Source organism: Indicator indicator, chromosome 9 (genome assembly GCF_027791375.1).
Source record: "Indicator indicator isolate 239-I01 chromosome 9, UM_Iind_1.1, whole genome shotgun sequence".
Lineage (NCBI taxonomy): Eukaryota > Metazoa > Chordata > Aves > Piciformes > Indicatoridae > Indicator > Indicator indicator.
The window spans coordinates 30,456,150-30,482,427 of NC_072018.1; the positions used below are offsets into that span (position 1 = coordinate 30,456,150).

The 26,278-nt window shown below is 44.8% G+C and overlaps 1 protein-coding gene across 2 annotated transcripts in view; it reads right to left on the reverse strand.

Annotated features, from left to right (window-relative positions):
* Positions 1 to 5,119: 5,119 nt before the first annotated feature.
* INTS9 (integrator complex subunit 9) overlaps positions 5,120 to 26,278 on the reverse strand; it is a 75,249-nt gene continuing 54,090 nt past the window's right edge. For both annotated transcript variants that reach the window (XM_054383546.1, XM_054383545.1), the window contains 5 exons: positions 24,643 to 24,767; positions 23,527 to 23,694; positions 9,292 to 9,390; positions 6,742 to 6,879; positions 5,120 to 5,296 (listed from right to left, as the gene is read on the reverse strand). In XM_054383546.1, coding sequence (XP_054239521.1) covers positions 5,120 to 5,296; positions 6,742 to 6,879; positions 9,292 to 9,390; positions 23,527 to 23,694; positions 24,643 to 24,767 — 707 coding nt within the window. The remainder of the gene's footprint in view (positions 5,297 to 6,741; positions 6,880 to 9,291; positions 9,391 to 23,526; positions 23,695 to 24,642; positions 24,768 to 26,278) is intronic.

Here is a 26,278-nt window from a genome sequence, read left to right on the forward strand (position 1 = left end):
GTACCTTACCCCAACTTGCCCCAGCCTGGCCAGATCCCTCTGCAGAGCCTTCCTACCCTCCCACCCAACTCCCACCTGCAGATTTACTGAGGGTGCCCTCAGTCCCCTCATCCACATCACTGCTAAAGATGACATGAAGCTGTAATGGTATTTGGGAGCTCTGGTGATGACTTCAAAGCCCTGAGTGAAGCAGGATTTTGCCCACAGTGCAACCAAATAGCCACAGAGAGGGTATGGAGGAAATGGGGAAGCAGAACAGGCAGGCAGCACCACCGGGGAGCACCACCTGCAGCCACCCAGCGAAGGGCAGCTGGGCCAGCAGCAGCACTCTGTGGTTTAGAGGCTCAAAGCAGTAAATATTAGAAGTCAGAGGGAAATGAGCAGTTATTAGCCAGGCAATTAACTAAAGACCTGCGCTGTGCTCAGTGCTGTGCCTGCAAGGGAGGGATAATTGTCACTACTCCTTTTAACCTACTAAGTAATTTAATGCAGGGAAATAAAGAAAACAACCCTCAATCAAATGCCACTAGTCCTTGTGACCCCTCCCTGGAGCCCAGTTCGGCCCTGGGCATGTAGCACAGGGGTAGAAACTCAGCAGGTTGGGTTTTTAACTTTACCCTCTTAAAAAAAAAAAAAAGTGAGCTGTAACATAACTTATTTAACATTGCCATCAAAAACCTGGATGAAAGAACAAGGTGAACCATCAGCAAGTTTGCTGATGACAGAAAAGCTTGGAGGAGTAGCTGACACGCTGTCAGGCTGTGCTGCTTTCATCAAGACCTGCACAGGCTGAGTGGAGGGGAACCTCTTGAAGTTCAACAAGGGCAAGTGTAGGGTCTTGCACCTGGGGAGAAAAAACTCCCTGCACAAGTATGGGTAAGGGCTGACCTGCTGGAAAGCAGCTTTGTAGAGAAGGACCTGGTAATGCCAGTGGACAACAAGTTCCTCATGAGCCAGCAATGTGCTCCTGTGGCCAAGCAGGCCAATAGTCTCCCAGGGTGCATTCAGAGGAGCACGGCCAGCACATCAGGGGAGTTTCTCCACCCTCTTGAAAGTGTCACAGAATCATAGAAAGACAGAATTATTTGTGGTTAATTGGGGGAGCTGCAGAGAGGCTGGCAAAGCACAGCAGGGACTGCCGGACTGCCATCTCACACACGGGCATGGGGACTGGGAATGGTCATGGCACAATGGGCATCATGTGGTGGCCAAGGGGATATTTCTTCTCCTTTCTGGAAGGAAAGGAGTGGAGCCAAGTACCTTTGCTGTGTCTGTCTAGTGAAGTCCACATCTCTGGCTAAAATGCATTTGCTGTCCATCGTATTCCACCCCCTCCATCCGCAGCTCTCCTGGGCTGCCATGGTTACCTCAGCAGGACTGACCCAGCCTCCACAAAAGCCATTTAGTTTTCTTCCTCGCTGCAGAATGAACAAATAGCTGGTTTTGCTGGTTTAATTAAGATTTTTTCATTAAAGAATCCCCCCCACACCCCTCACCTCTGCCTGCCACCAGTATGTTTATTTTTCCAGCAGGCACAGCCTTCCCCTGTGTAAGAAATGCATCGGTTTGCCGATGCTGGACCGGAGCAGCAAGGGGAAAACGTGAAAACTTTTAAACTGATTGGTTGGGTTTTAATCTCCATGGGCTTGGAAAAGCCTTTGGAAAGCCATCAGCTTGCAGATGATCTGATAAAACGTCAGCCAGGCTGGAAGGAGTCAGAGCTTTGCATCTTTGGTATGATAGCTCAATCAGAGAGTCATAGAATTGTTTTGGTTGGAAGAGACCTTTATCAAGTTAAACCAACCATTACCCCAGCACTGCCAGCTCACCATTAAACCATGGCCCTCAGCACCACATCTACACGGTTTTTCAATCCCTCCAGGGATGGTGGTTCCACCAGTTCCGTGGGCAGACTCTTCCAGAGTTTGACAACCATTTCAATGAGGAAATTGTGCCTCATGTCCAACCTAAATCTCTCCTAGCACAACCTGAGGCCCTTCACTCTTGTTCTGTCACTTATTCCTTGGGAGAAGAGACTGACACACACACACACACACACACACCCCCCACCTCACTCCAACCTCCTTTCAGGGAGCTGTAGAGAGCAAGAAGGTCTCCTTTCACCTTTCTTTCCTCCAGGCTAAATGATCCCAGTTCCCTCAGCCACTCCTCACAAGACTTGTGCTCTAGATCCTTCAACAGCTTTGTTGTCTCTTTCTGGCCATGCTCCAGCACCTCAATATCCTTCTTGGAGTGAGGGGCCCAACACTGAACCCAGGATTCTGGGTGCAGTTTCAGCAATGCCCAGTCCAGGAGGACAATAACCTGTCTAGTCCTGATGGCTACACTATTGCTGATCAAAGCCAGAATGCTGTTGGCCTGCTTGGCCACCTGGGCACACTGCTGGCTCATCTTCAGCCAGCTGTTGACCAACACCCCAGGAGCTTTTTCACTGGGAAGCTTTCCAGCCACTCTTGCCCAGACCTGGGGCATTTATGGGGTTGTTGCAACTTGGATACAGGACCCAGCATTTGGCTTTGTTGAACCCCAGCCCTTTGATCCAGCCTGCCCAGATCTCTGTTGAGCCTCTCTACCCTACAGCAGATCAACACTCCTGGCCAGTTAGGTCTGTTGTCTTGGTTGCTGCTCATGGCAATCATCCTGACTATAAGTAGGTATACATTTGCTTTTCCCTAGCCAAGGCCTCCTTGACTCTTTGCAGAGAGGCTTTAATGCTACTCACTTCTTGGGTCATGGGAGCTGAGCCCTCGAGAGCCCATTTAACAGCAGGGAATCCAGCTCTGCTCAGTTCTACTCATGGACCTCTAAGAGGGGAAGAGTCATAGGCTGGAGCCCATGCTGACACAAAAGCTTAATGGAGCCAATCTGGGAAGGTCAAGTGTGTTTCAGAAGCTCACCATCACACAGCTACAGTGAAATGCTAATTACTAACTTCCCCTTTTCCAAAAGGTACCAGAAAAAAAAAGAGTAGGGATTTAAGGTTTGTGCTGTGTTTTCACTGTGGAGCCCTGGACCAGACTGCTCAGAGAGGTTGTGGAGTCTCTCTTTCCAGACTTTCAAATCCCACCTGGACATGACTCTCTGCAGCCTCCTCTGAGTGGCCCTGCTTTAGCAGGGGGATTGGACTAGGTATTGCCAGAAGTCCCTTCCAACCCCCACCAGTCTATGATGCTATGAAAATAAGCTCTTTGTGCTGAATTGCTAGAACTGCCAATCACTTCCTGCAAGGTACCCTGTGGCTGCCTCCTGGCAGCACAGTAACTCAGATCTCCCAATGCTCAGCTGCTCAAGCACGTGGCAACTGCTGCCTTCATGGTCTGCCCACCAGCACACCACTCAGACACGATGTATGCACACCAGGCACTAATGCCTAGCCTCAGGTCTGGCTTCTTAAAGTGCAGTCCCTTACAATCATAAATGCAAATGAGTAAACTCACAGAAGGAAAGCTCTGGGGCACTGAAGGTGCTGGGGCTGGCCTAGGTAACAAGTAGAATGATGCTCTCAAGGACCCATGTATCACCAGGCCCACCTTTCCCTCTCCTGCTGGCCCCTCAGCTCAGCTGAGTGTATCACCTGGCCTCTGCCTGTTAAGAGTAATTGTCCTGGAGCTGTAATTCCAAGGTGAAATACATCCAATTCTTTTATTCTATTTTCAAGTGATGATAAAGAAGCTGAGCTACAGCAAATGCTGTGAACCCTTAGGAGGATTAATGCTCCTGCAGCAGGTTGTTTATCACATTAATGACACTGCTTCTCTCATGCCCACAACGTACACGAATCCAAGGTATGGCTGCTGGAGTCTGCACATCCAGTCCTAAGTGTATAGAAATGTGATGTAGGAAATGCAGAAGCAAACAGTTTTTATTGTAGAGCTCTTCTGCCACTGCCTTCATCTCCCCAAAGCTATAAACTGAAGGAGCAGTTGTATTTTACAGATGTGTGTAGACACACAGAGGCATGCAGATGCTCTTATAAACCACAGAAATGTGCTTCCTCCTCGGCAGCCTGACCATGCTTTTTATTTTGAATACCAAATAAATACAAACCAATCCAATAAAAAACAAACAGCAGTGAATCTGAGAAACTGGCCACTTCTAAAAGCAATACTCCTAAGTAAGTTTAGGCCCCTAATAGATGATTTGGGGAGTGAAAACCTCCCCAGGTCTGCAGTGCAGATGGGTTTATATAAATGAGCCAGTATTTCAACCAGGATTTGGGACTGTGTGGGGGCTGAAAGGACAGGCTTTTGGAAGGTAGAAACAAGAGGCACTTCAATTTCAAAGGGGTTTTCTTGACAACTAGGAGTTTTAACTGCTTTATATACTTTTGAAAGCATCTTCCTGAGACACTCCCTGCACTGATGATGAAGGAACCAGTGAAGAGCCTAGAGCTAGGTGGACAAATTGGTCACAACAGGTGAAGATGCACCATCAGTGAACACCTCACATCACTAAAGCACATAGGTTGTTTTTTCCAAATGCCTCTGCTTTTGCAGGGAATGGCCAGGCTCCTGTCCCTCTGAAGCTGTTCTATCTGCCCAGCAGAGTCTCCTTTTTCTGTTTTTGTTTTTACCATCTCCACCTTACCAGCTTTCTCCTTCCTCTTTGTGTCAGTGAAATATATACAATGTAGATGGAGGATGGAGAGAAAATTTGATCTGGTGACCAGGAAGAAGCAGTGATGAGAAAAATGAATCTCCTAATATCTAAGGCTGTTGTTTCAATAATTCCTACAGTTTTCTCAGGTGAAGGACTAGGGCATTCACTGCTGAGAGAGTCACACAGAGCAAGGGCTGTGTCTGCACACTGCCTGTGTAAATATACACTCTGCTTATTTACTCTGTGCTTCAGATCTCCTACAAGATTCCAATTCCCAACTGTATAAAACAGGAACTGCCGCCAAAGTATTCCAAAACTGCTTAACAATAAAATTTTAAAAATAGATAGATATAGAAAATACTTCCTTGCTTCTCCATGAAGGGGAAGGTGGTCTATGGTCTCTTTGAATCAAGAAATGTTCTCTCTCTCCGGGGTCTGGCAAGCTCTTAGCTCTGGTTGTCTGGGGCCTCTCCTTGCAGAGCAGCATGATGTCCACCAGCTAAAACTTCTGCAGGAATTTGAGAACCAGGTCACGCAGTTTCACCCTCAAAGGTTCATCGTTGTCACAGATAATGTGGGTGGAGTCCTCCTCGATCTGGATGAGGGTTTCTGCCTCCTGGAGGAGCACGATGTGGCCCTTGGCTGTGTCCTCCACCTTCACGTCACTGAAACCATGCTAGATGTAGTGTTGGGGAGGGAGTAAAAGAGAGAAATTACTACAGGTCGGGAAAACAGGCAGAGATGAAAGATAAGGGCACAGCAGGGAGGAAAGAGGAGAATGGCCACAAAATATAAATGCCATTGCAGATACACTAGATCTCTGGGGTTTGCAGAGGAAACATGCACAGGCTAAGCTGAAGATGACCCTCACTATATGAATGGATAGGGTATAGAACAAGGCAGCTAAAGCCAGCACTTTCCACTCCACCAGGTCACTGCAGCTGCAAAATCTTGAGAGACAAAGAGGACAAACGGCTCCTTTAACTACAGAAATGACCATCAGTGGATATTACTGAAAGAAGATGATAGTGGAGAGTTATTGAACCTCTGGGCAACCCCATAGACAATCCTGCCCTTTTTCCTTCTAATTTTATCCAAGGAGTCATGCAGGCAAGAACAGGGCTCCACAGCTGCCTGCAAGCTCAGCTACTAAGCCCCCTGTCTGCAGCTTCCCAGAAAGCTTCTCCATCAGTGGAGAAACTTGCAGGAAAACTTTTGAGACCTCTGGCCTGTTGTTCAAATCTATTGGAAATCAGCTGATGAATTTCTTGCTTACATCCAGTCTGAATCTCCTCTCTTCTAGTTTAAAAGCATCACCCCTTTTCATGTCACAACAGGGTCTGAATGAAGGTCTGTCCCCACCTTTCTGATAGAGCCCCTTTAAGTACTGAAAGGCCACAAGGAGGTCTCCCTGGAGCCTTCTCTTCCTGAGACTGAACAACCCCAACTCTCTCAGCCTGTTCTCACAGCAGAGGACTTCCAGCCCTTTGATCATTTCTGCGGCCTCCTCTAGACCTGCTCCAACAGGTACACATCTCTCCTGTGCTGAGGACCCCAGAGCTGCCCAGCACTGCAGGTGGGGTGGGAGCAGAGGGGAGTAGAGGGGCAGAATCTCCTCACTCAATCTTCTGGCCATGCTGCTTTGGGTGCAGCCTGGGATATGGTTGGCTTCTGGGCTGCAAGCTCATATCCAGCTTGTTGGCACATATCCAGCTTGTGATCCACCACTACCTCAAGTCCTTCCCTGCAGGGCTGCTCCCCATCCTATCATCTGCCCTATGCTGAAGATAAGCTTTGACCCAGGTGCAGGACCTTGCACTTGGCGACTGAGTCTATCGGACATCCGGAAGTTCCCCCTCGGCAGGCCTGGATAGCTTTGACCGGGCAGACCTGCACTTGGCCGACTGGAGTCATCGGACATGACTCCAGAGGAAAGTATTCCCTCCATACTCAGAGCAGGGACACACACTCCCACTGAAGTACTCTATGAGCTCATTAGCCCCTTTCCATTTCAAGCCACACTAAAATTATTTATTTCCTCTCTCTCTGCTGGCAAAGCAACACATTTCTGAGATGAGTACAAATCCACTTGAACCTCACTTGCCACCAAAGACTTATTACCTTCTCAAGAGTCTGCACAAACTGGTCCACAGGAATGGAGCCGCTCAGCAGTGGCTTCAGAGGTTTACACTCTGGAACATCATCACTCACTCGCTTTCTCTTCTTGCCAGCAGTGGGTTGTGGAGGTTTTGGAGGGAGCTAATGGATGAGAATGTGCACAGTAATGCAGTGAACCACATCAGCTGACCACAATTTAGTTGGAATATCAAATACACAAGCCAGGAAAAGAGTACTGTTTTCTGTGGCTGAAGGGGAACATTGCAGTGCTGAGGGGGAGAGGAAAAACCCAGCCTTGGGCTGCACTGCAGTTCTGCACACACACAAGCCACTGTTTAGAGAGATAAATTAGCAGCTTTAGCTCAAATCTCCGTCATCTTCAAATTTCTGTCAAATTCCCATCGTCTTGAAAGGCCTGTCTGACTCAACTCCAGACTGCAGCTTTCTATTTTAGCATTGAAGTGCTCTGTACTGTTTCCTAGGAATCATGCCTTGACAATCACACTCTGAAAGATGCCACATGTTGAGAAATGGGCAAATTCAAAGCGAGGAACTGCTCAGGGAATGAAAAAAAAATGAGTAATTCATTTCTCCCTGACCTCAGAAAAGTGAGTCTTTAGGAAGAACTTGAATAGACAGGGAGGTGTGAGAGAAGCTGCAGTGCCTGCAAAATCACTAGAGTGTGATCTGGGTGTAATTTTGCACTGCTTCAGAAAGTGATTTGCCTTAACTCGTCACCGAGAGCCTTCTCCACCAGCAGGGAACAGCAGTAGCTAACCAAGCACCATGAGCTGCTGTGTGTGCAGGCAAGGCGTGGGCTTAACTGAGCACTTCTGGAAGAATCATATACTCATAGAATCGTTAGGGTTGGAAGGGACCTCAAGGATCATTTAGTTCCAACCCCTCTGCCATGGGCAGGGACATCTTACACTAGATCAGGTTGCCCAGAGTCACATCCAGCCTGCCCTTAAAAAAAAAAATCCAGGCATGGGGCTTCTACCACCTCCCTGGGCAACCTGTTCCAGTGTCTCACCACCCTCATTGTGTAAAACTTCTTCCTAACATCCAATCTGAATCTACCCACTTCTAGCTTTGCTCCATTCCCCCCCTAGTCCTCATGGATGTGAAAACCAGGTTCCTATCAAAAGAGCAGAGAGGAAATCGCAGTGTAAAATGTGTCCTGTGCCAGGCTAGTTAGGTTGGGGAAGCATCAGCACTGGTCTTTCCCAGTGAACCAGGAACTTGGTCTCTGAGAAAAAGGTGCTGCAAAATGTCCCCAAACTTTTGGCAAGACCATTTGCCAGAGATGTGTCTGCACCACACACAGGGAATCTGCCTTGTAGTATCCTGTATACTCCAGGTGACAGACTGGGCTCTTCTCAGCTCTGTGTCTTTCCCACCATGTAGCACCATGTCTGAACCTGCTGATGGGATGTCCCTGTGTTTCCTTCCACAGTGTTTTTGATTGTTGAGCGGGAAATGCCACCTGCCCAGGCTCCAGTTCCACAAGCAGGGATGCACTTAAGGCACTTTTAAAATGCCATCATTTCCCCTTTAGCTGGTGGGCCTGTGTGCATGCACTGTGTTATTTGTGCATGAACCACTCACATGGGTCTGTGTTCATGGATTGAGGCTTTGGGGCTTGTCTACACAGAGCTTCTGTAACTCCCAGAGGTCCCAGGTTCAGCCAGTACTGGCAGATACTGTTGTGCTGTCCTACTTCCATCCATTTATGAGGGCTCTGGCATTTTAAGCCTAAGTCTAAGTTTATTTGGCATCAGGAATCAGAGTAGAGAGTAAATGAAAAACACAAAGGAGGAAGCAGCTTCAGACCAACTACACTGCAATATTTACATTTTTTCAGTGTTACCTAGTGATTCAAGGGAACTGACTTGGAAGGAGTCAGGGAGCCTGTCTGCTGTGATTCAGGTGATAGAAATCCTTAACCAATCTTCATGTGCCTGCATTAAAGACAATACTGTACTGGGCTGTCTTCTCAAGTGTAGTGAGCCCAGCTCAGTCTGCTGCCCAGCAGGGGAGGCAGCATCATGCCAAGTGTGCTTTCGCTGTGTTTCCTGCAGTGTCAGCCTGAAGGAGGTGGTCGGGAGACAGTGTACACTTTTACTTTGTACAGGGATTCACAATCCACTTCCTGGGGAAGAAGGCACTTAAAAGAAGACAGTCCCTTTACTTGCCTAATGTCTTAGGTCATCTCTCTCTTCTGACCCTCAGTTTTAAGTCCATGAGAGGCTGGCTGATGCTGATCCTGGTGTATGGTTTATGGAAGACAGCAGTATGATTTGTGGCCTCTCTTCAGGAATAATCTCACTTCCCCTTTTATCTTAGCCAGGCACACAGCCAAGAAAAAGAGAGTAGAGAGATATATTTGCATCCCACTCTCTGCTCTAAGTGTAATTCCTTGCCCACCCATAGCAGGACAAAGCATCTAACAAGGACTCTCTGCTCCAGTGGGGACAGAGTTGTTGGAGGGGTCTCCTCATGAGAACAGCTGGGGTCCCAGATGGCAGGAAACCTTTTCCCATTATACTGTACCTGCAGCACATGCTTGTTGTCTTTAGTATGCAACACAGCAGAAACTGTTGCTAAGGAAATACCAGGCTTAATCTCCAAGGGCACAAGAGAATCTGCAAGCTAAAGGAAAAGGATTTTATTCAGCAAGTGATAATCTCAACATTTGTATGAATCCAGCTGTGATTTAAATTGGCAGCATGGCATTTTTAAACATGGACCAATGAACTGTAAACACAAACCCACTGATACAGTGACACAGCACTCCTCTTACCTGCTTAGCCCTCCTTCCAGCTCTTAAAGCTACTGACTTTCTTATTGTTGTCAGAGCAGCACAAGGTTTACAGTAAGCAGGGCAAGTCTCACAATATATAATTAAAGATAAACCTAACTTTTAAAGACTTCAATAGTAATTTTTATTAGTAAAACTAATAATGTAGCTAGTCATTATTTATTACGTTTGTTATGTCAGTGGCTAACAAAAAAATTAAAGCTAGTTTCCTTTCAGTTCCTTGGTGCTGTGGCATTCTGGCTGCAGAATAGCTGGAAGAAAAGGGTTTGTGCTTAAAAACATTGACACTTTTCCTTACAAGCCTGCAGAGGAACCCTTCTACTGCCTTTTATACAGTTCTTCTCTAAAAGATATAAAATCTAGTCTTGGCTCCAACTTCTAATTCAATGGCAGCCTTCCAAGATCCTCAGCACTAAGGGTGTTGGCAGTGCATGTAGAGTGGGCAGTACTGCACCTGCTGAGACTTGTGGAAGTTGGGAAGCACCTCTTCCAGCCATGTTTCCAAAGGAATGCTGCAGAAAACACTGCTTGTGACCACAGGAAACTATTCCCTTTTTCACAGAATCACAGTCAGAAGCACTGAATTGTTTTGGTTGGAAGAGACCTTTAAGATCATCACATCCAACAACCCAGCCCTGCCAAGTCCACCACTAAACCATTTCCCTCAACATCACATCTACACAAATTTTAAATTCCTCCAGAGATGGTGACTGCACCACTTCCCTGGGCAGCCTGTTCTAGGGCTTGACAATGCTTTGGGGTAAAATCAAAGCAAGTTCTAGATGACAATACACTAGAGTCCTGTCCATGACTTCAGTCAGGATTTAGTCCTAGGTAAACAGGTACCTTCACAGTGCATGGGTGAGCAGCACAGGCAGTTTGTGTGTATCACTCCCATCCAAACACACTCCTGTCCTGTGGTCCTGAAGGGAAGGATATGTGAAGTCTGCACTCTGGCCGTGGTGAAACCTTGCAGGTGACTCAAACAGATAGGATGGGAGGACTTTTCAGTTGGATAGACAACACCTAAAATACAAGTAGCACCTTAGCAGGCTGCCCAAGGAAGTGGTGGAGTCACCATCCCTGTAGGGATTTAAAAGATGGCAGTGACAGGCTTGAGAGCAGCCCTGAAGAAATGGACTTAGGGGTGCTGGTGGATAAGCTCAACATGAGCAACCAGTGTGCACTTGCAACCCAGAAAGCCAATCACATCCTGGGCTGCATCAAGAAAAGCATAGCCAGCAGGGTGAGGGATGTGATTCTCCCCCTCTACTCCACCCTGGTGAGACCCCACCTAGAGCACAGCATCCAGTTCTGGAGCCCCTCTTACAGGAAGGATCTGGACATGCTGGAGTTTGTCAGAGAATAGGACCACGATGATTAGAGGGCTGGAGCTCCTCTGCTGTGAGGATAGAGAGAGTTAGGGGCTATTCAGTCTGGAGAAGAGAAGGCTCTGGGGAGACCTTATTGTGACCTTCCAGTATCTGAAGGGGGCCTACAAGAAAGCTGGGGAGGGACTTTTTAGGGTGTCAGGTTATGATAGGACTATTGGGAATGGAGCAAAACTAGAAATGGGTAGATTCAGATTGGATGTTAGGAAGAAATTCTTCACCATAAGGACAGTGAGACACTGAAACAGGTTGCCCAGGGAGGTGGTAGAAGCCCCATGCCTGCATTTTTTTAAGGCCAGGCTGGATGTGTCTCTGGGCAACCTGATCTAGTGTGACGTGTCCCTGGCATGGGGTTGGAAATAAATGATCCTTGAGGTCCTTCCAACCCTAACAATTCTATGATTATATGATTCTATGTGTAGATATAGTGCTGAGGGACACAGTTCAGTGGTGGACTCAGCAGTGCTGGCTTAAATGGTTGGACTCAATGACCTTAAAGGTATTTTCCAACCTAAATCTTTCTGTGATTCTCTGACCCAGACAAATAGCACCACAGTAGTCTCCTAAATCAAGAGGGATTAATTCCATCCTGAGAGCCAGTGATCTTCCCAAACTCCTGTTTCAACGATTCTGTGGCTGTTTTTCATTACAGTTGTACCAGCAATCCACCTCATGTAGAAAGAGCCTTTACAAGATTATCTTCATCTGAACTCCATTCCCCTTCACCTTCAAACACATGGCACCTGAAGTTGAAGCCATATATCAAGAAGAGCTCAATATCCAGATAAAGAAGTTCTCTTGAAATTTCAGCCATCTACTGTAGTGCTTCCATGGAGCAAAGCCAGCAAAGCCTGGCAATGCCAACTCTCTTCAGCTTGCCAGATGCTCCCGAGCATGAAAAGCAGGAAGAGAAACTGATTTTAGAAAAGCATTCCCATTTTACAGATGGTACACCTGAGTCAAAGAAACATTGAATTCCTTATCAAAGACCATCTAGTGAATTTTCAACAGGATCCAAACCAGGAGTGGGATGGAGCAGAACAACTCAATCCTGCTACTTCTCAAGAAATTTCAGGTACCAAAACTTTATTGTTGAGACTCTGATCAGCTGTAAATTGTGGTTATGTAGGTGATCACTCTACCACTGAAAAGCTCTAATCCTTGTGAACAGAGAAGCAACTGAACCTGACTTCAAAAAGCACTCACTGCTGGCCTAAACCTTTTGCCATCAAAGCACTGAGAAGGCTTTTCTGCTGGCTTCAATGGCAGCAAAGTTCAGCAACTTCTAATAACTTCTGACATACTTACCTACCACTACTAAAGCTGAAGGAGCATTTTGAGAGTACCTCCTTGAATTCAAACAGCTTGATAAATGATTGGGTTGGAAAACCATAGACATTTTAAGACTGCATTCAAACCCCCTATGATTTTACATGCTTTCAGATGTGAATCTTAGAACCCAAAATTTCATGGAGCAATTCAGATTGCTTTCTCTCTGGGAATAGTTAAAGATCTTTTAAGCACACAATTTGAATACAGCCTTGTGTTGAAGACTAAGATAATGAAAATACAGTGATAACCATTGCTTCAGGTCTCCCCTGGGACCTAAAAATAGTAACACCTGCAGGAGTGTGCTGTGCTGCACTTTGCAGTGGTCAAAGGCACCTTCCATTTCTACCACCTTTCAGAGCAGGATCGGTACCAAATGAGCTCTGATGAAGAATATACGGCAAAATGACAAACGCTGTCAAGACAAAGATCCTTAAAAACCAGAATGCTGCTTAGAATCAAAGTCCTCTTCTGCCACTGTAATACTTTGATGTTAATATTTATACAGGCTTTAACCACAAAGTTGGTAAATAGCAACATTTTAATTATTAACAGTTAAAAAGACAGTACAACAGACATTCATTTTTATCTTCTTTGAGATGCTGCTTCATCTCACAGCCCTCTCCATGTTGAGGCAAATCCTTTTCTTATACAAGTTCACTGACCCAAAGCAAAAAGGTCATTTAATCACATCCAGTAACTCACCCACCAAGACCAGACAGCACTGCTTTCAACTGACCTCCTGCACAAACAAATCACAGAACTCTTCCAAAGTGCTAGATTAAAGAAACCTTTTTCAGAGAAACAGCCAACCTTGCCTATACTCCAAGCAGTGGCAACTCCACCATTTTCTCTCACAAGCCATTCCACGCTTTCATTTTCCTTGCAGCTAGGAAATCATGTCTTATTTCAAGGCTAAATTTGCCCAGCTTTCAGTTGCTGGATCTTGTTATGCCTTTGTCTGCAAGACTGAAAAGCCCCCCACGATGCAAGAATAAATGCTTCTTCCTTCCAGTCATTATCACAAGTCTAATGCCTCATGCTGGCATCAGGAAAGTCACGAAAGCAGAGGCACACAGCACTGAGAACTAACCACATTAATCAGTCCTCTGCCTATGAATGAGTGCTTGGACTGCCTTAAGAGAAACTTGTGCGTGTTCCTGTGCTGCTCGTTTCTTTTTTTTCAAATTACATCTGTTAAGGAAAGCTTAAAACAGAAACCAACACAAAAGCATGACTCATTGACTTGCAGTAGTCTGAAACCCCAAGTGTTGGTGTGAACCTTGTAATGGCTGAGGAGACAAGAGTCACCTTGGGGTGTTCTGCTCCCATGAGCAGAGCTGTGTACCTTGCAGAATCACAGAACAGTGAGGGCTGGAAGGAACCTCTGGGGATCATCTAGTCCAACCTCTCTGCCAAAGCGAGGTGACACAGAGTAAGTTGCACAGGATCGTGTCCAGGCAGGATTTGAAAGTCTCCGGAGAAGGAGACTCCACAACCTCTCTGGGCAGCCTGGTCCAGTGCTCTGACACCCTCAAAGGAAAGAAGTTTTTCTTCATGTTCAGATACAACTTCCTGTCTTCTAGTTTCTGCACATTAGAGACATTTTTACCATAAACTGCAGTTGAATCTTTCATGTAGGATTGCATTTTCCACAACAAAATGAAATCTGACACATATTATGTGAGCCCAAACATCACTGTTAGCCAAAATACAGCTGTCTGTAAAGAATAACAAAGAACACAGGTTAGGTCAGTCTGAAATCTCTACTAAAGCTTTCATCAAGAACAACTCTCCCTAGGCTTAAGGTTGCATACTGTCTTCAGTCACCAACCAAAAAATCGTCTTACTGGCAACAAAGAGCTGAGCAATGACTGAGGATGGAATCTGAAACTCTTACAGTAAAGAAAAAAAAAAGGCTGGAGAACCAGTGAACAAAATCAGGAGAGGACCAGAATTGTAACACACATGGTCTTGGTCCTATGGAAGATTTTCCCAGGGACAGACATGCACAGTATTTTTTATTCAAGATACAGCTCTACTGACAGGGGCGACTACCAGTGATTTCTTCCCAGATTTTTGGGACATCTCTCCTTCTTCACCTCCAAGTTTTGTAAGACTTAACACTAGAGAGGGCACAGGAAGACTCTCCCAGCAAGGAAAGGCAAAGTCTGAGGTGAGCTGGCTCCAGGACTGGAGCAAAGGGGAGCAAGCAGGAACACAGATTAACAGTAACTAAAATCCTCTGAAACTGAGTGATGTGTACACTAAATTACAGTATGTATATTTAGAAAGGGACACAGCTGGTTTTTTACATCAACATTAAATGTGTGTCTTCCAGATCTGCAAACTATGCATAACTGAATGAACTCTGTGTTAGAGATAGGTGCCAGAGCTGCAACTCTGGATCAAACCAGAGATATCAAAGACATGAAATGGAACTGTGAAACCACTGGGTGGGACAGACCAGTTATGAACTCAACACACTGCAAGTCCTTAGAAAAAAAAAAGAAATAATAAAGTTGTAAGATAATCCTTGGGGCAGGGAACAGCTCTGTTCAGTGCTTGTGCAGTAAGTAGTGCTCAGAAATCCTACTAAGGAGTCCATTACTCATGGTGCTGTATTGCAGTAATAAAGCAAATGGAAGTGAAATGTTTTAAAAATCATCAAAAGTGGATCAGCTGTGACTAACCCAACAACCTTCTCTGATAAGACAACTGCTGAGGGAATTGGGGCAGCCACAGCCTGTGCTTCATGAAGCACTTGCAAGGTACCACACAGGAAATGGCAAACTATGGGTTTCTACAGCAGTCCTGAGGTGGGGAAAATGCTGGGTTAAACCAAAGATATTCCAAGACAACTACTGGGCTGTTGGGTCAGTCTTGAGCCTACTCCCGTCCTCAGTAAAGAAGGAAGAGAGTCTTCAGAAGGCCCTACTGAAGTTTATAGAGGCAGTCTCATTAGAAAGAAAGTTCAGGCTATCATCCAGGAAGAACTAGACGACCTCAACAGCTGGAGTGAGAAAAACAAGATGAAATTCACAAAAGCATGAAGTGCAAGGCCAGAGACTGGGCTAACACTGAGCGTTTCTGCTGAGAGCTGGCAGCTGCTGAAATGACAGAGGTGAAAGGTCCAGATTTATTAGTCCATCCCATAAGAACTGAGAGTCACAAATGGGACATGGCCACAAAAACGCTATATGCAACTAAGTCCTTAAAATATCAGGTAATTCCAGCAGAGATGAGCCGTTGCTATTATATTGGGCCTAGCAGAGCTCATCTGAATTAGTTGTAAATTGTGGGTAATTTAAGTTCAAGTAAGAAATTCTGAAGGGTCAGGGCTGAAGGAGCTGTCTTGTAAGAGGAAACTAAACATCTTGGCTTGTTTATATTCTACATAAACACCACAGGGAAAATACCAACAAAAGGGAAAATCTAGTTATGCTAAAACATGATGTTAAGACTAAGTATGTGCAGGCCAGCCATGAATATGTGTAGGCTGGAAATTAGGATGTTTCTAGCCAGCAGAGACAGTGGGGGTTTGCAGGGCATTCTAGCAGGAACAGCAGGGGCAAAAGTCTTCACAACTTGAAGCTGGTGCCTTACACGTTTAAATGAGGCATATTATAAACACTAACTGCAGCTGGGTTTTGCTCATGTAACCCATGAGGACACTTCCATTTCTAGGGGGAAATGATTGTTTACAGCCTTGGAGCTTGACTGCTACAAAGAGATTCCCACCCAGATCTTACTCTCTAAAAAAGGATGCAATTTCTATGCAACAGAAAAATATCCTCTTCCCATTATTAGAGAAACCCAAAGGTCTTAAGATTTGCCTGCCCTCAGAGTGACTCCACCAGGCCCTGCTGATCACAGTTTCACAGAGGTTTTTATATTAAATAGTCCTCAGGAAAATCTGAATGGAGAACAACCTGCACCATCTCCATCTCTCCATTCACCCAGCTCCTCAAACACATCAAATTCAGTTTCTGGACACAGAAAACCATCTTCCCAGTGTAGTTTTTAGCAGGAAAAGCGTGTCCAAATTTTCTACATGCTTAAGAGCTGTGAAACAGCCCTTTCACAGGCAGGGATGATCTGGAGCATTTCCCCTGTGAGGAAAGGCTGAGATACCTGAAGCTGTTAAACCTGGAGAAGAGCAGACTGGGAGGGGATCTCATCAATGATGATCAATATCTAATGGGTGAGTGTCAAGAGGATGGGACCAGACTCTTTTCAGTGACAGGGCAAGGGGCAATGGGCCCAGACTAGAACAAAGGAAGCCCCTCCTGAACATGAGCAAGAACTTCTTCCTTGTGAGGGTGCTGGAGCCCTAGAACAGGCTGCTCGGAGAGGTTGCGGCGTCTCCTTCTCTGGAGACTTTCAAAACCTGCCTGGGCACAATCCTGCTCTGGGTAGCCCTGCCTTAGCAGGGGGGTAGAGTAGATGATCTCCACAGGTCCTTTCCAACCCCCACCATTCTCTAATTGTGTGATTCTGTACAGTCAGTTTTGTAGACAGAAATAAAATCATGGGTTTCATCCTGTCACTTATATTTGGATGGCTATGTTTGGAAAGGAAGACAATTTATCTCACATTCCACCTCCCAGCCTCTTCTTAATCCTTCACTATTTAAGTACCAGAAGCTCTGTTGTTGAGCTTCCAATACAACACAGAAATGTCCCAGGAATTATAGTGTGGGCAGAGGTCTCAAACAGATTCAACCTTGGTTTTATACCACCTGCTAAATCAGGCAGAATCTGGGTGCAAGAAGTCTGCAAGTATCAGATCCTGCAGAGGAAACAAAAAGATAGGTGATCTAACACATGTTCCAAAGGGGAAAGGTCTAAAGATTACAATATGCCTGTGGAGTAAGCATTCATGACCAGCAAGTATATTAAAGGCACAAGTAGCTGCAGAACATTATGCAGTAGAATGGAAATTGAGGAATCTTTCTATTGAAGCTTTTTAAGAAGAAAATACTGATTGCATTGAACACTGATGACATAAATCAGGAAGACAGCAAACTACAGTGGGACTGGCTTTATCTAAGAAAGAGTTGGTAAAAGCTGAGACAAGAGTATCTTTGGTGCAATGAAAACAGGCAAAGTCAAACTCAGAGAGGGCCTGTGCTAGTTCAACAGAACGACTCCAGGCAATTTTATAGACAGTGGATTCAGTGAGCCTGGAGCTGAAGGAAGGAATGACAGAAGCAGAAGCAAGCAGGCTGGTTTTATTAATTTACTTTATGGTAAGTGAGACTGCAGCATCTTTACAAGGGGAACAGTCAGGGAAAAGCAACAGAGAGATCAAGAGATTGGATAATGAGGAGTCACCAAAAATAAGTTGAGGGTTAGAAGAAACAGAAATTAAAACTCTTTAGTCCCTGAAACACAGAAGGAAGTTGGAGAGGTAAGGCAAAAGACATGTTTTGCCTTTCTTTCTCTCAAAAAATGAACTGTCAAGATTCTATGTGGAAAGAAAAGTCAAGACAGGAAAAGGGGAGGGTGGAGATGAGATTTACATAACTATAATTGTCTGCCAAGGAGCTGTTTTCCTAATTCTTCTCCGCAATACTTCCTTGTAATTTCACTTCATGTCGGGCTGTGCATTGCACATTCACATCCTCCTATGCTGGCCTGTGTCCTGAAGAACTTGCAAATAGAGCATTTAAAACTGCAGAGCCCTCACTGAAGTCAGTCTGCTGCTGAAATCAAGTGATCCGCACCATTGTTCAGCTGTAATTAAACTTCAGGCACATTACTTACTCAAACACTGCTGTTTAATTTATCTGTTTGCTCCAGGAGGTGTTTTCCATTTCCCCATCATTCTTATGTGAATAGACAATGCCTAACCAATTTCCAGGAAGCAGTCTTATTTTTTTTTTTTAAATCATTGTTTAAAGTAAAAGGCAGATGCAGAGGAGAACAAGTTAGTTGAAGTGTAAAGGTTTCCACAACACCTCTGAGAGCCATTCCAGCTTGGTGCCTTGGGACTATTAAAATCTCTCTGTAAACAAAGGCTGCTCTAAGTGTAAATCTCATTAACATACAATAGTCCTGCTTGACCTGACTTTGCTCTTCAGTGAAGTGATTGAAATGTAGACAAACTCCAGCAGTACATTTACATTAGTCTGAAAGGCCAGAATCTGAGCCACTGAGACAGTTTTGGAAAGGAAATTTCATGCTACTCATATTGTCTGATGACTGAAACCACACTGAGCCAACTGTTTGGTTTTCAAAAGATTTAAGAATCCAGACTGAAGTTTGAGCACATGTCCATTTCTGAGAAAGGGTTGTGGATATCAGGAGAGGGCCCTGAGCAGGACATAACTGTAGCAGACATTCTCTTAGGAGACTCTTAACTATACTTTAGACACAAGTCCTAGCCCTGCAGCAGATTGAGCAATTACTATTTTTTTCCAGGGTGGATTTCATCATTCCATTTTTGGCTGGCATGGTTTTGACAAATAACAAACCTTCATAAGGTTTGCTGGCAGCTATACCCTTTCCAATGGCCACTTGAGCCTTCACAGAACCCCAGAGCTGGCACTAGCCTGTATGAAGCAAATGCACTTTCCCTGCAATATAGAAATTCCTACATATTCAGGCACCATTAAAGACTGTTCCTGGATGAAACTACTGAAAAGGGGACATGAAGCAGCAACTACTCCCCACCAGGGAGCTCATCTATCATATTTACAATCCTGTCTTGCAAAACCCACCCAGTAGAAGGGAAAGTTATGGACATTTTTTTGCCACCACTGCAAAAACCCTGCCTGAAACCAACAGGCCATCTGCATCAGCCTCTGCAAACCAACATCCTAATGACCTCCCTGCTCAATGGGACAGACAGGGCTCTTCTGCTGGGAGAGGGAAGGAAGCAACCCAGGCAGATGGCACATAAACATTATTAGGGAGGTAAGGTGCTTATTTAGTGAGTTAGCATGAAAGGAAATACAGGCACCAGAATGAGACAGTCTTTTCCTCCTTCTCTCATTTATTTGAAAACCAAACAATATCCTTTGGGATTGACTGTTATGAATGATTATACAGAGCTGGAGAGATCACACTGCTACACATCTCAGCAGTTATCAGTTTAGGCTGCTATTACTCAAAGACCAAAGTCAGAGAAGGTGGGAGACAATGCCTTATCACCACTTTGCAGGTCAAGATCTAAGCAAAAACTAGCCTCAAATGATGGTATTATAAAGACATACTGAAACAGAGATTGTCCAGCAGAGATGGTCTGTGATCATTACAAGTTGGCATTTTATTCCTTAAAAAGAATGAGCACCTAATTTTTGTATCCTTATTAAAAAATCTTTTCAAAAGCATTGTTATACACCAAGTAGCTTTTTGCAAGAAGCACAGCTTTGGAATCAGGGAGCATACCTGGATATGGAAAATCACAGGAGATGTTTCTTCTCCCTGAGAACAGATAGCTTTGAAGTTACAATTCCTGTGTGAATATAATTTGATGTCATTTCACAGAATCACAGAATTAACTAGGTTGGAAAAGACCTCTGAGATCATCGAGTCCAACCTTCAACTAAACCACGGCACTAAGTGCCACATCCAGTTTATTTTTAAACACTTCCAGGGACAGTGAAACCACCACCTCCCTGGGGGCACCCTTTACCAATGGCAAATCACTCTTTCTGCGAAGAATTTTTTCCTAATATCCAGCCTGAACTTCCCTTGCACAGCTTGAGACTCTGCCCTCTCATTCTGTCACTGGTTGCCTAGGAGAAGAGACCAACCCCCTCCTGGCTACAACCTCCTTTCAGGTAGTTGTAGGGAGCAATAAGGTGTCCCCTGAGCCTCCTCTTCTCCAGGCTAAACAACCCCAGCTCCTTCAGCAGCTCCCCACAGGGCTTGTGCTCCAGACCCCTCACCAGCCTTGTTGCCCTTCTCTGGATACGTTTGAGGAAAAAAAAAAGGAAAAGGCCATTTCTCTGCAATAGTCCTGTCTGTGCAGCTTTCTGCTCCAACTCTCCAAGTTAAAGTGAATGCAACAGAAACCAGCTCTCATTTTCTACATGCTTCTTTGATCCCCATTCCCAGGCTGGTGAATAAGTACCATACTGTCTACAGCACATCCTCCCTCCTGCATCCCTGCAGTTTTGGGAAGTGCTTCTACTTTTATGCACTGTTTTTACCTATTGGTGCAAGAAAAATCACTTCAGTGACAGCACCTAGAAACCACACAGGATTTGGATTTGAGAAAGGAAGAGCATTTTCACATTAGTGGTTGCCAATGAGACTGAATCCACAAGGCCTCTTGAGCCTCAAGTGTACAGGATCTTGCTGCCAACCACCAAGCTAACAAGAGAAACACTGACCTGTTTTTTTATGCAATGCCTTTGGACTGATAAGCTCTGCTAGTGAACTCTGCAGTCCTCAGTGTCCTTTCCCATGTGAGCTGCATTTTGTATTTTAGACTTGTGCTGATCACAGAATCATAGTCATTTAGGCTGGAAGACTTTTAAAACCATCAAGTCCAACCTGTAACTGACACTACCAAGTCTGCCACTAAACCATGTCCCTCAGCACCACATCTACATATCTGTATGTTCAGGGATGGTATCTTCACCACTTCCCTGGGCAGCCTGTTCCAGTGTCTGGCAACCCTTCTGGGGAAGACATTTTTCCTAATGTCCAACCTAAATCTCCTCTGGTGCAATCTCAGACACTTTCCTCTCATCCTGTCACATATACTACTTGGCAGAACAGACCAACACCAACCTCCTTTCAATGAGTTGTAGAGAACAAGGTCTCCCTTCATCCTCATTTTCTTCAGACTAAATAACCCCACTTCCCTCAGCTGCTCCTCACAAGACTTGTGCTCCTAGACCCTTCACCAGCTTTGCTGCTCTTCTTTGGACACACTTCAGTACCTCAATGTCCCTCTTGTAGTGGGAGGCCCAAAACTGAACCCAGTATTTGAGATGTGGCCTCACTGGTGGCCAGCACAGGGGGACAATCACCTCTCTAGCCCTTCTGGCCATATTATTTCTGCTACAGGCCAGGATGCCACTTGGGCACACAGAGGCTCATCTTCAGCCAGCTGCCATCATATAAAAAGGTTCAGCGAGATCAAAAAAACTGAACCTGTAACTCCTACAGACCAGCTGAGCTTTCAGACAACCCTCCCCCTTGATAGGAACTTCAAAATGTGTGAGGGTTAGTGAATATTCATCTGTAGCATCTGTGCTAATTTGCATTCTATTTGCAGGGAAAGCTGGTATCCACCCTCTTCACAGGGCTGACACAAAGGATAGGCTCACATACAAAGGCTTGCTTACGCCTCACAGTTTATAGAGGAAAATCCAAAGCTTCAGTGGAATCTAAATAATGGGTAAGCCATGTGCTGTCTTTCTGCACTCAGTGTTAAGATTTGGTTTGGTCGTGCTGGTGAATGGAAGCCAGGTTTTACTAGTATTTGGTTTAGCAGAATCGAATAAATATGCAAGTTTCCAAATCAATTAAATACACATGCCACAATGGAGCTGCACCAAGTCCATTTGCTAATTAAAAACTCTCTCCATATCTCTGGCAGTCCTCTAAGCAGTGAGTTGGGCAGGTTCCTGGCAGAGATGATGCACAAAGTAGACATACATGAAGTGGTAAGGATGAGTGTTGTGGACTGGCTGAGGGATTTTGTTACACAGCTACCAGTTCTGTACTTCATGTTTGGCTCAACTAAGGGTACTTCCTCCCTCTACTCTCTGATGAAAAGCAGACTCACATATTCCACAGTTCCTAAAGGGCAGTAATGCCTGCTTGTAAAAAGCCACTGGCACCTTTGAACCAATGACACATTTGTGCTGATTGGATTGTCAAAAAAGTATTTTAAGATCATCTCTGCTAGAATATGGGTCACCCTTTGTATTGTGGGTACATTTATATTTGATTTGTGGGGTTAATAAATTATTCATAGATCTGGGCATTAATAGATATTGTGGGCACAAGCAGTCTACATTATAGATGGCTACAAGCAGCCCATTAACCTGCTGGACTTTGGCAATCTGAAGGAATGAACTATTTAATGAAACTGATATAGCACAAATGAGCCTTTTCCCTACTACACCTTTGGTAATAGAGCAGATACAACACTCCCCCTCCTCAGGGAAAAGGGTGTCTCATGGCAGGTACAGCTGGGGAAGGAGAAAGATGACTCTTGGCTGGCGACCAGCTCTCAGATTCTTTGGATCCTTTCCATGGTTCTTGGCCACCAATTCAAACTGCATTCACAGAATCATAGAGTAGTAAGGGTTGGAAGGGACCTCTGAAGATCATCAGTGCCTCAGCTTACATTTAAACTGAAGATGACTGGCTTGCCTCACAGGTGGCTAGCAGAGATTGCCCTTTGGCCTCTGTTATGAGATGCAATATATCCTTGCAAAGGACAAATAACATGAACATATTTTGTTGCCCACAGTGCTTTTTTTTGACTCCCATCAGTTTATACAGTGCAATTCTCTCTCAGAAATGCTTCTTTCTTAGCCCTCCATTTGATAGAAAGTGTTTTCATAGAATCACAGAATGGCTTAGGTTGGAAGGGACCTCAGAGATCATCTACTCCAACCTCCCCACCACGGGCAGGGACGCCTCTCAACTAGACTCAGCTGCTCAAGGCCTCATCCAACCTGGCCTTCAACACTTCCAGGGAGGAGGCATCCACAACCTCCCTGGGCAGCCCATTCCAGAGTCTCACCACCTTCATACTGAAGCTTCTTCCTAAGATCCAGTCCAAAACTACTCTCCCTCAGCTTTAAACCATTCCCCCTTGTCCTATCACTAGACAGCCTTACAAAAAGTCCCGCTCCAGCCTTCCTGTACGATCTCTTAAGGTATTGGAAGGCAGCTATAAGTTTCCCCACCGGAGTCTTCTCTTCTCTACAACCCCAACTTCCTCAGCCTATGCTTATAGCAGAAGATCCAGCCCTTGGATCATCTTTATGGCCCTCCTCTGGACTTGCTCCATCAGCTGTGTGTCCTTCTTAGGATGGAGACACTGGAACTGGACACAGTATTTGAGGTAGGGTCTAACAAGAGCAGAGTAAAGGGGCAGAATCATCTCTCTTGACCTACTGGCCACACTCCTCTTGATATAGCCTACATGATCATAGCCAACAGTAAATCACGGTCACAAGGCATCTTTCAAGGTGCTACTGAAGCAGTAGCTTAGATTTGGTGCTGTGAGCAAGAGGCCACTGTCCTTCTCCCCACCTCTGTTACTCACTTCTGGCATGATTTCGATCTTCTCGTAGCGCCGCTTGTAGGGCAGAGTCAGCACCTCTGCTCTGCGGTAGGACATTGGAGGAGGCTGGCAGTCTATCATCAAATCTGTGCGATGAGACTGGGTGGGTGGTGGCTGAGTGTACTGCTCTGGGCAAACTACGTGGAGAGGCTGGAAAACAAGAGTGTGGTGACTTATTACAACGTGCAGTTGCTTCGGTGCGCTGCCCTACAACAGTAATCATTGCCATAAGGAGGCTTGCAGCAAGCTGATTTATTTGTATGGAGACAACATCTGAAACGCAATCCAGAAGATCCAGTCAGTAGTGCAACAAACTGCTCCAGGAGCAGGCAGTCTTTGCTTTGTATACAACAGTGCCTTGTGGAAAAAGGCCTAAACTGGTGTCTTCAATCACCACTTCAATATCAGCAGCCATCTGCGTGGCTTTTAAAGATCTTCAGGGGCTCTGCCGCTTTCTTGAGCAGACTCTTCCAGGACTCAACAACACTTCTGGGGAAGAAATTGTTCATAATGTCCGGCCTAAACCTTCCCTGGCACAACTTGAGGCCTTTTCCTCTCGTGCTATAGCTTGTTACTTGAGAGAAGATACTGATCCCCACCTCACTATAACCCCCTTTCAGGGAGTTGTAAGAGTGAGGAGGTCTCCTCTCAGCCTCCTATTCTCCAGACTAAACAACCCCAGTTCTCCCAGCTGCCCCTCACAAGACTTGTGCTCTAGACCCTTCACCACCTTTGCTGCTCCAGCAGCTCAGTATCCTTCTTGGAGTGAGGGGCCCAAATCTGAACTCAGTGTCCAAGGTGTGGCCTCACCAGTGCTCAGTACAGAGGGGTGATCACTGCCCTTGTCCTGCTGGCCACACTATTGATGATCTACACAAGCCAGGATGTTGCTGGCCTCCTTTATGTAGGAAGGAGTTTTACAAAGAGCAATGAAGACTCTAGGAGCAGTAAGTGTGTGGTTCAGTGAAGTTGTGTTGGTTTTAATATTTGTAGTTCAATAGCTTATTGGACTGCAGTTACACAAAAATGCAAATAACATCAGCAAAAATGACATTCTGTTTTTTACAGCATAAGAAAAAACAACAGCAAATTTGTTACCTGGACTTCTTTAAGTAATTTAGACACCTGAATAAAATTCAGTCTTGTGTCGATGGGACAGTAAACACATTTCATTGCTAAAGGTTGATAAGGAGCCAGAGCATCCAGATAAGAGAAATCAGGTTCTGAAAAGAGAAATGTTGAAATCACTGAATGCTTGTTAAGAACAAAGATAGTCCAGTTCCCCTTTGATGCCACATTCTAGTCTAGACAAGTTGTTGTTCAGCAATGTCAATTCTGTTACAGATTTCTCTTCCTTTCTTCCTTCCCCCACCTGTTATTTTCAGTTAATTTGATGAAAATTAGGCCCACAATTAGTCTTACCTTAATCAAGCAACACAGCAACATGACTTCATTTGAACACATTATTGCATGACTTTTATAACAAATTTAATCAAGACAAAAAACATCATCTCTTACTTTTAATCAGATCCTCTAAGAGAAGGCAAGATATATATCTATATCTGTATATATTTATATATCTATACATCTATATATATATATATATCTGGTATCATAAGGTAACCCACACATCACCTTGCTTTCCACTATGGCAAAAGTCCAGCACAAAGATTGTATCTTCATAAACATGTACCTATGTCCTCTGTTGCAGACACATCAGCTCCCTACTCCTCTTTTTCCTTACAGTATATGCACTTTTTAAAAAAAATCTAACTTCCAGGTTTAGGCTGGTAGAAAAACAAAGGTCTAGTAGGAGTGCCCCCCATGGCAGGGAGACTGGAACTAGATGATCTTTAAGGACCTTTTCAACTCAAACCATCCCATCATTCTATGACATACAGCAATAGCTGTTTTGAATGGACCAAAAAAACAGAAGTCACCTGCCTGGTGGAAAACAATGCTTGTCAAGGATAGATATTGACTTTTTCTGACAGAATTCCAGGTCTTTAGCTGTTCCCCCAAGATGCCTGATTTACTACTGTGTGACACTGAGTTATAAAATTTTCCACTGTATAGCACTAACGTGACATGCATGAGCTGTTTTTAAGATCTCCTAGGGAGCTAGTTTTTAAAGCATTGTTGTTACCAGAGACAGAGCAAGAAACAGACTTCTCTCTGCCTTGATTTCTTCTAGAATTTCTTTGTGGCTCAGTGGTATTCAATATTTTTAATCAATAATCTATTCAATACCTCTTCAGTGGTCACATTTTCAGATGACCCAAGCAAGCAGAGCAGCACTGCAGCTCACTTACAGCTGGTATCCTGTCCTTTGGTTAGAGTTGCTGTTCTAGTCTGTGTTCTCTTGTTGTTTATTACAGATTGGAAGGGTGGAGCAGTGTCATCATTAACAATACTGCATGGTTTAAAGGCCCTCATTACTAGAAACTAGGAGTCTTTCCCAGGAAAAGCTATAACACCATCCACCATCACAGGACCAAATGCAACGGGCCAAATTTCTTTCACAACTACAGGGAATTTTATCTTAAAACCAGAGAAGTTAAATAATTATACAATAAAAATCCCAGGCATTGATGGAAATACTTCAGATTTCCACTGGGTTTACTAAGAATTAAAATAATTCAATCTGCTAGGAATTTCTGTAGACAAAGGTGTCTTTGTTCCAGCTGAAACAGTTGTAAGGAAGTAGGGTCATCCTGCAGACAAAGTCCAAAAG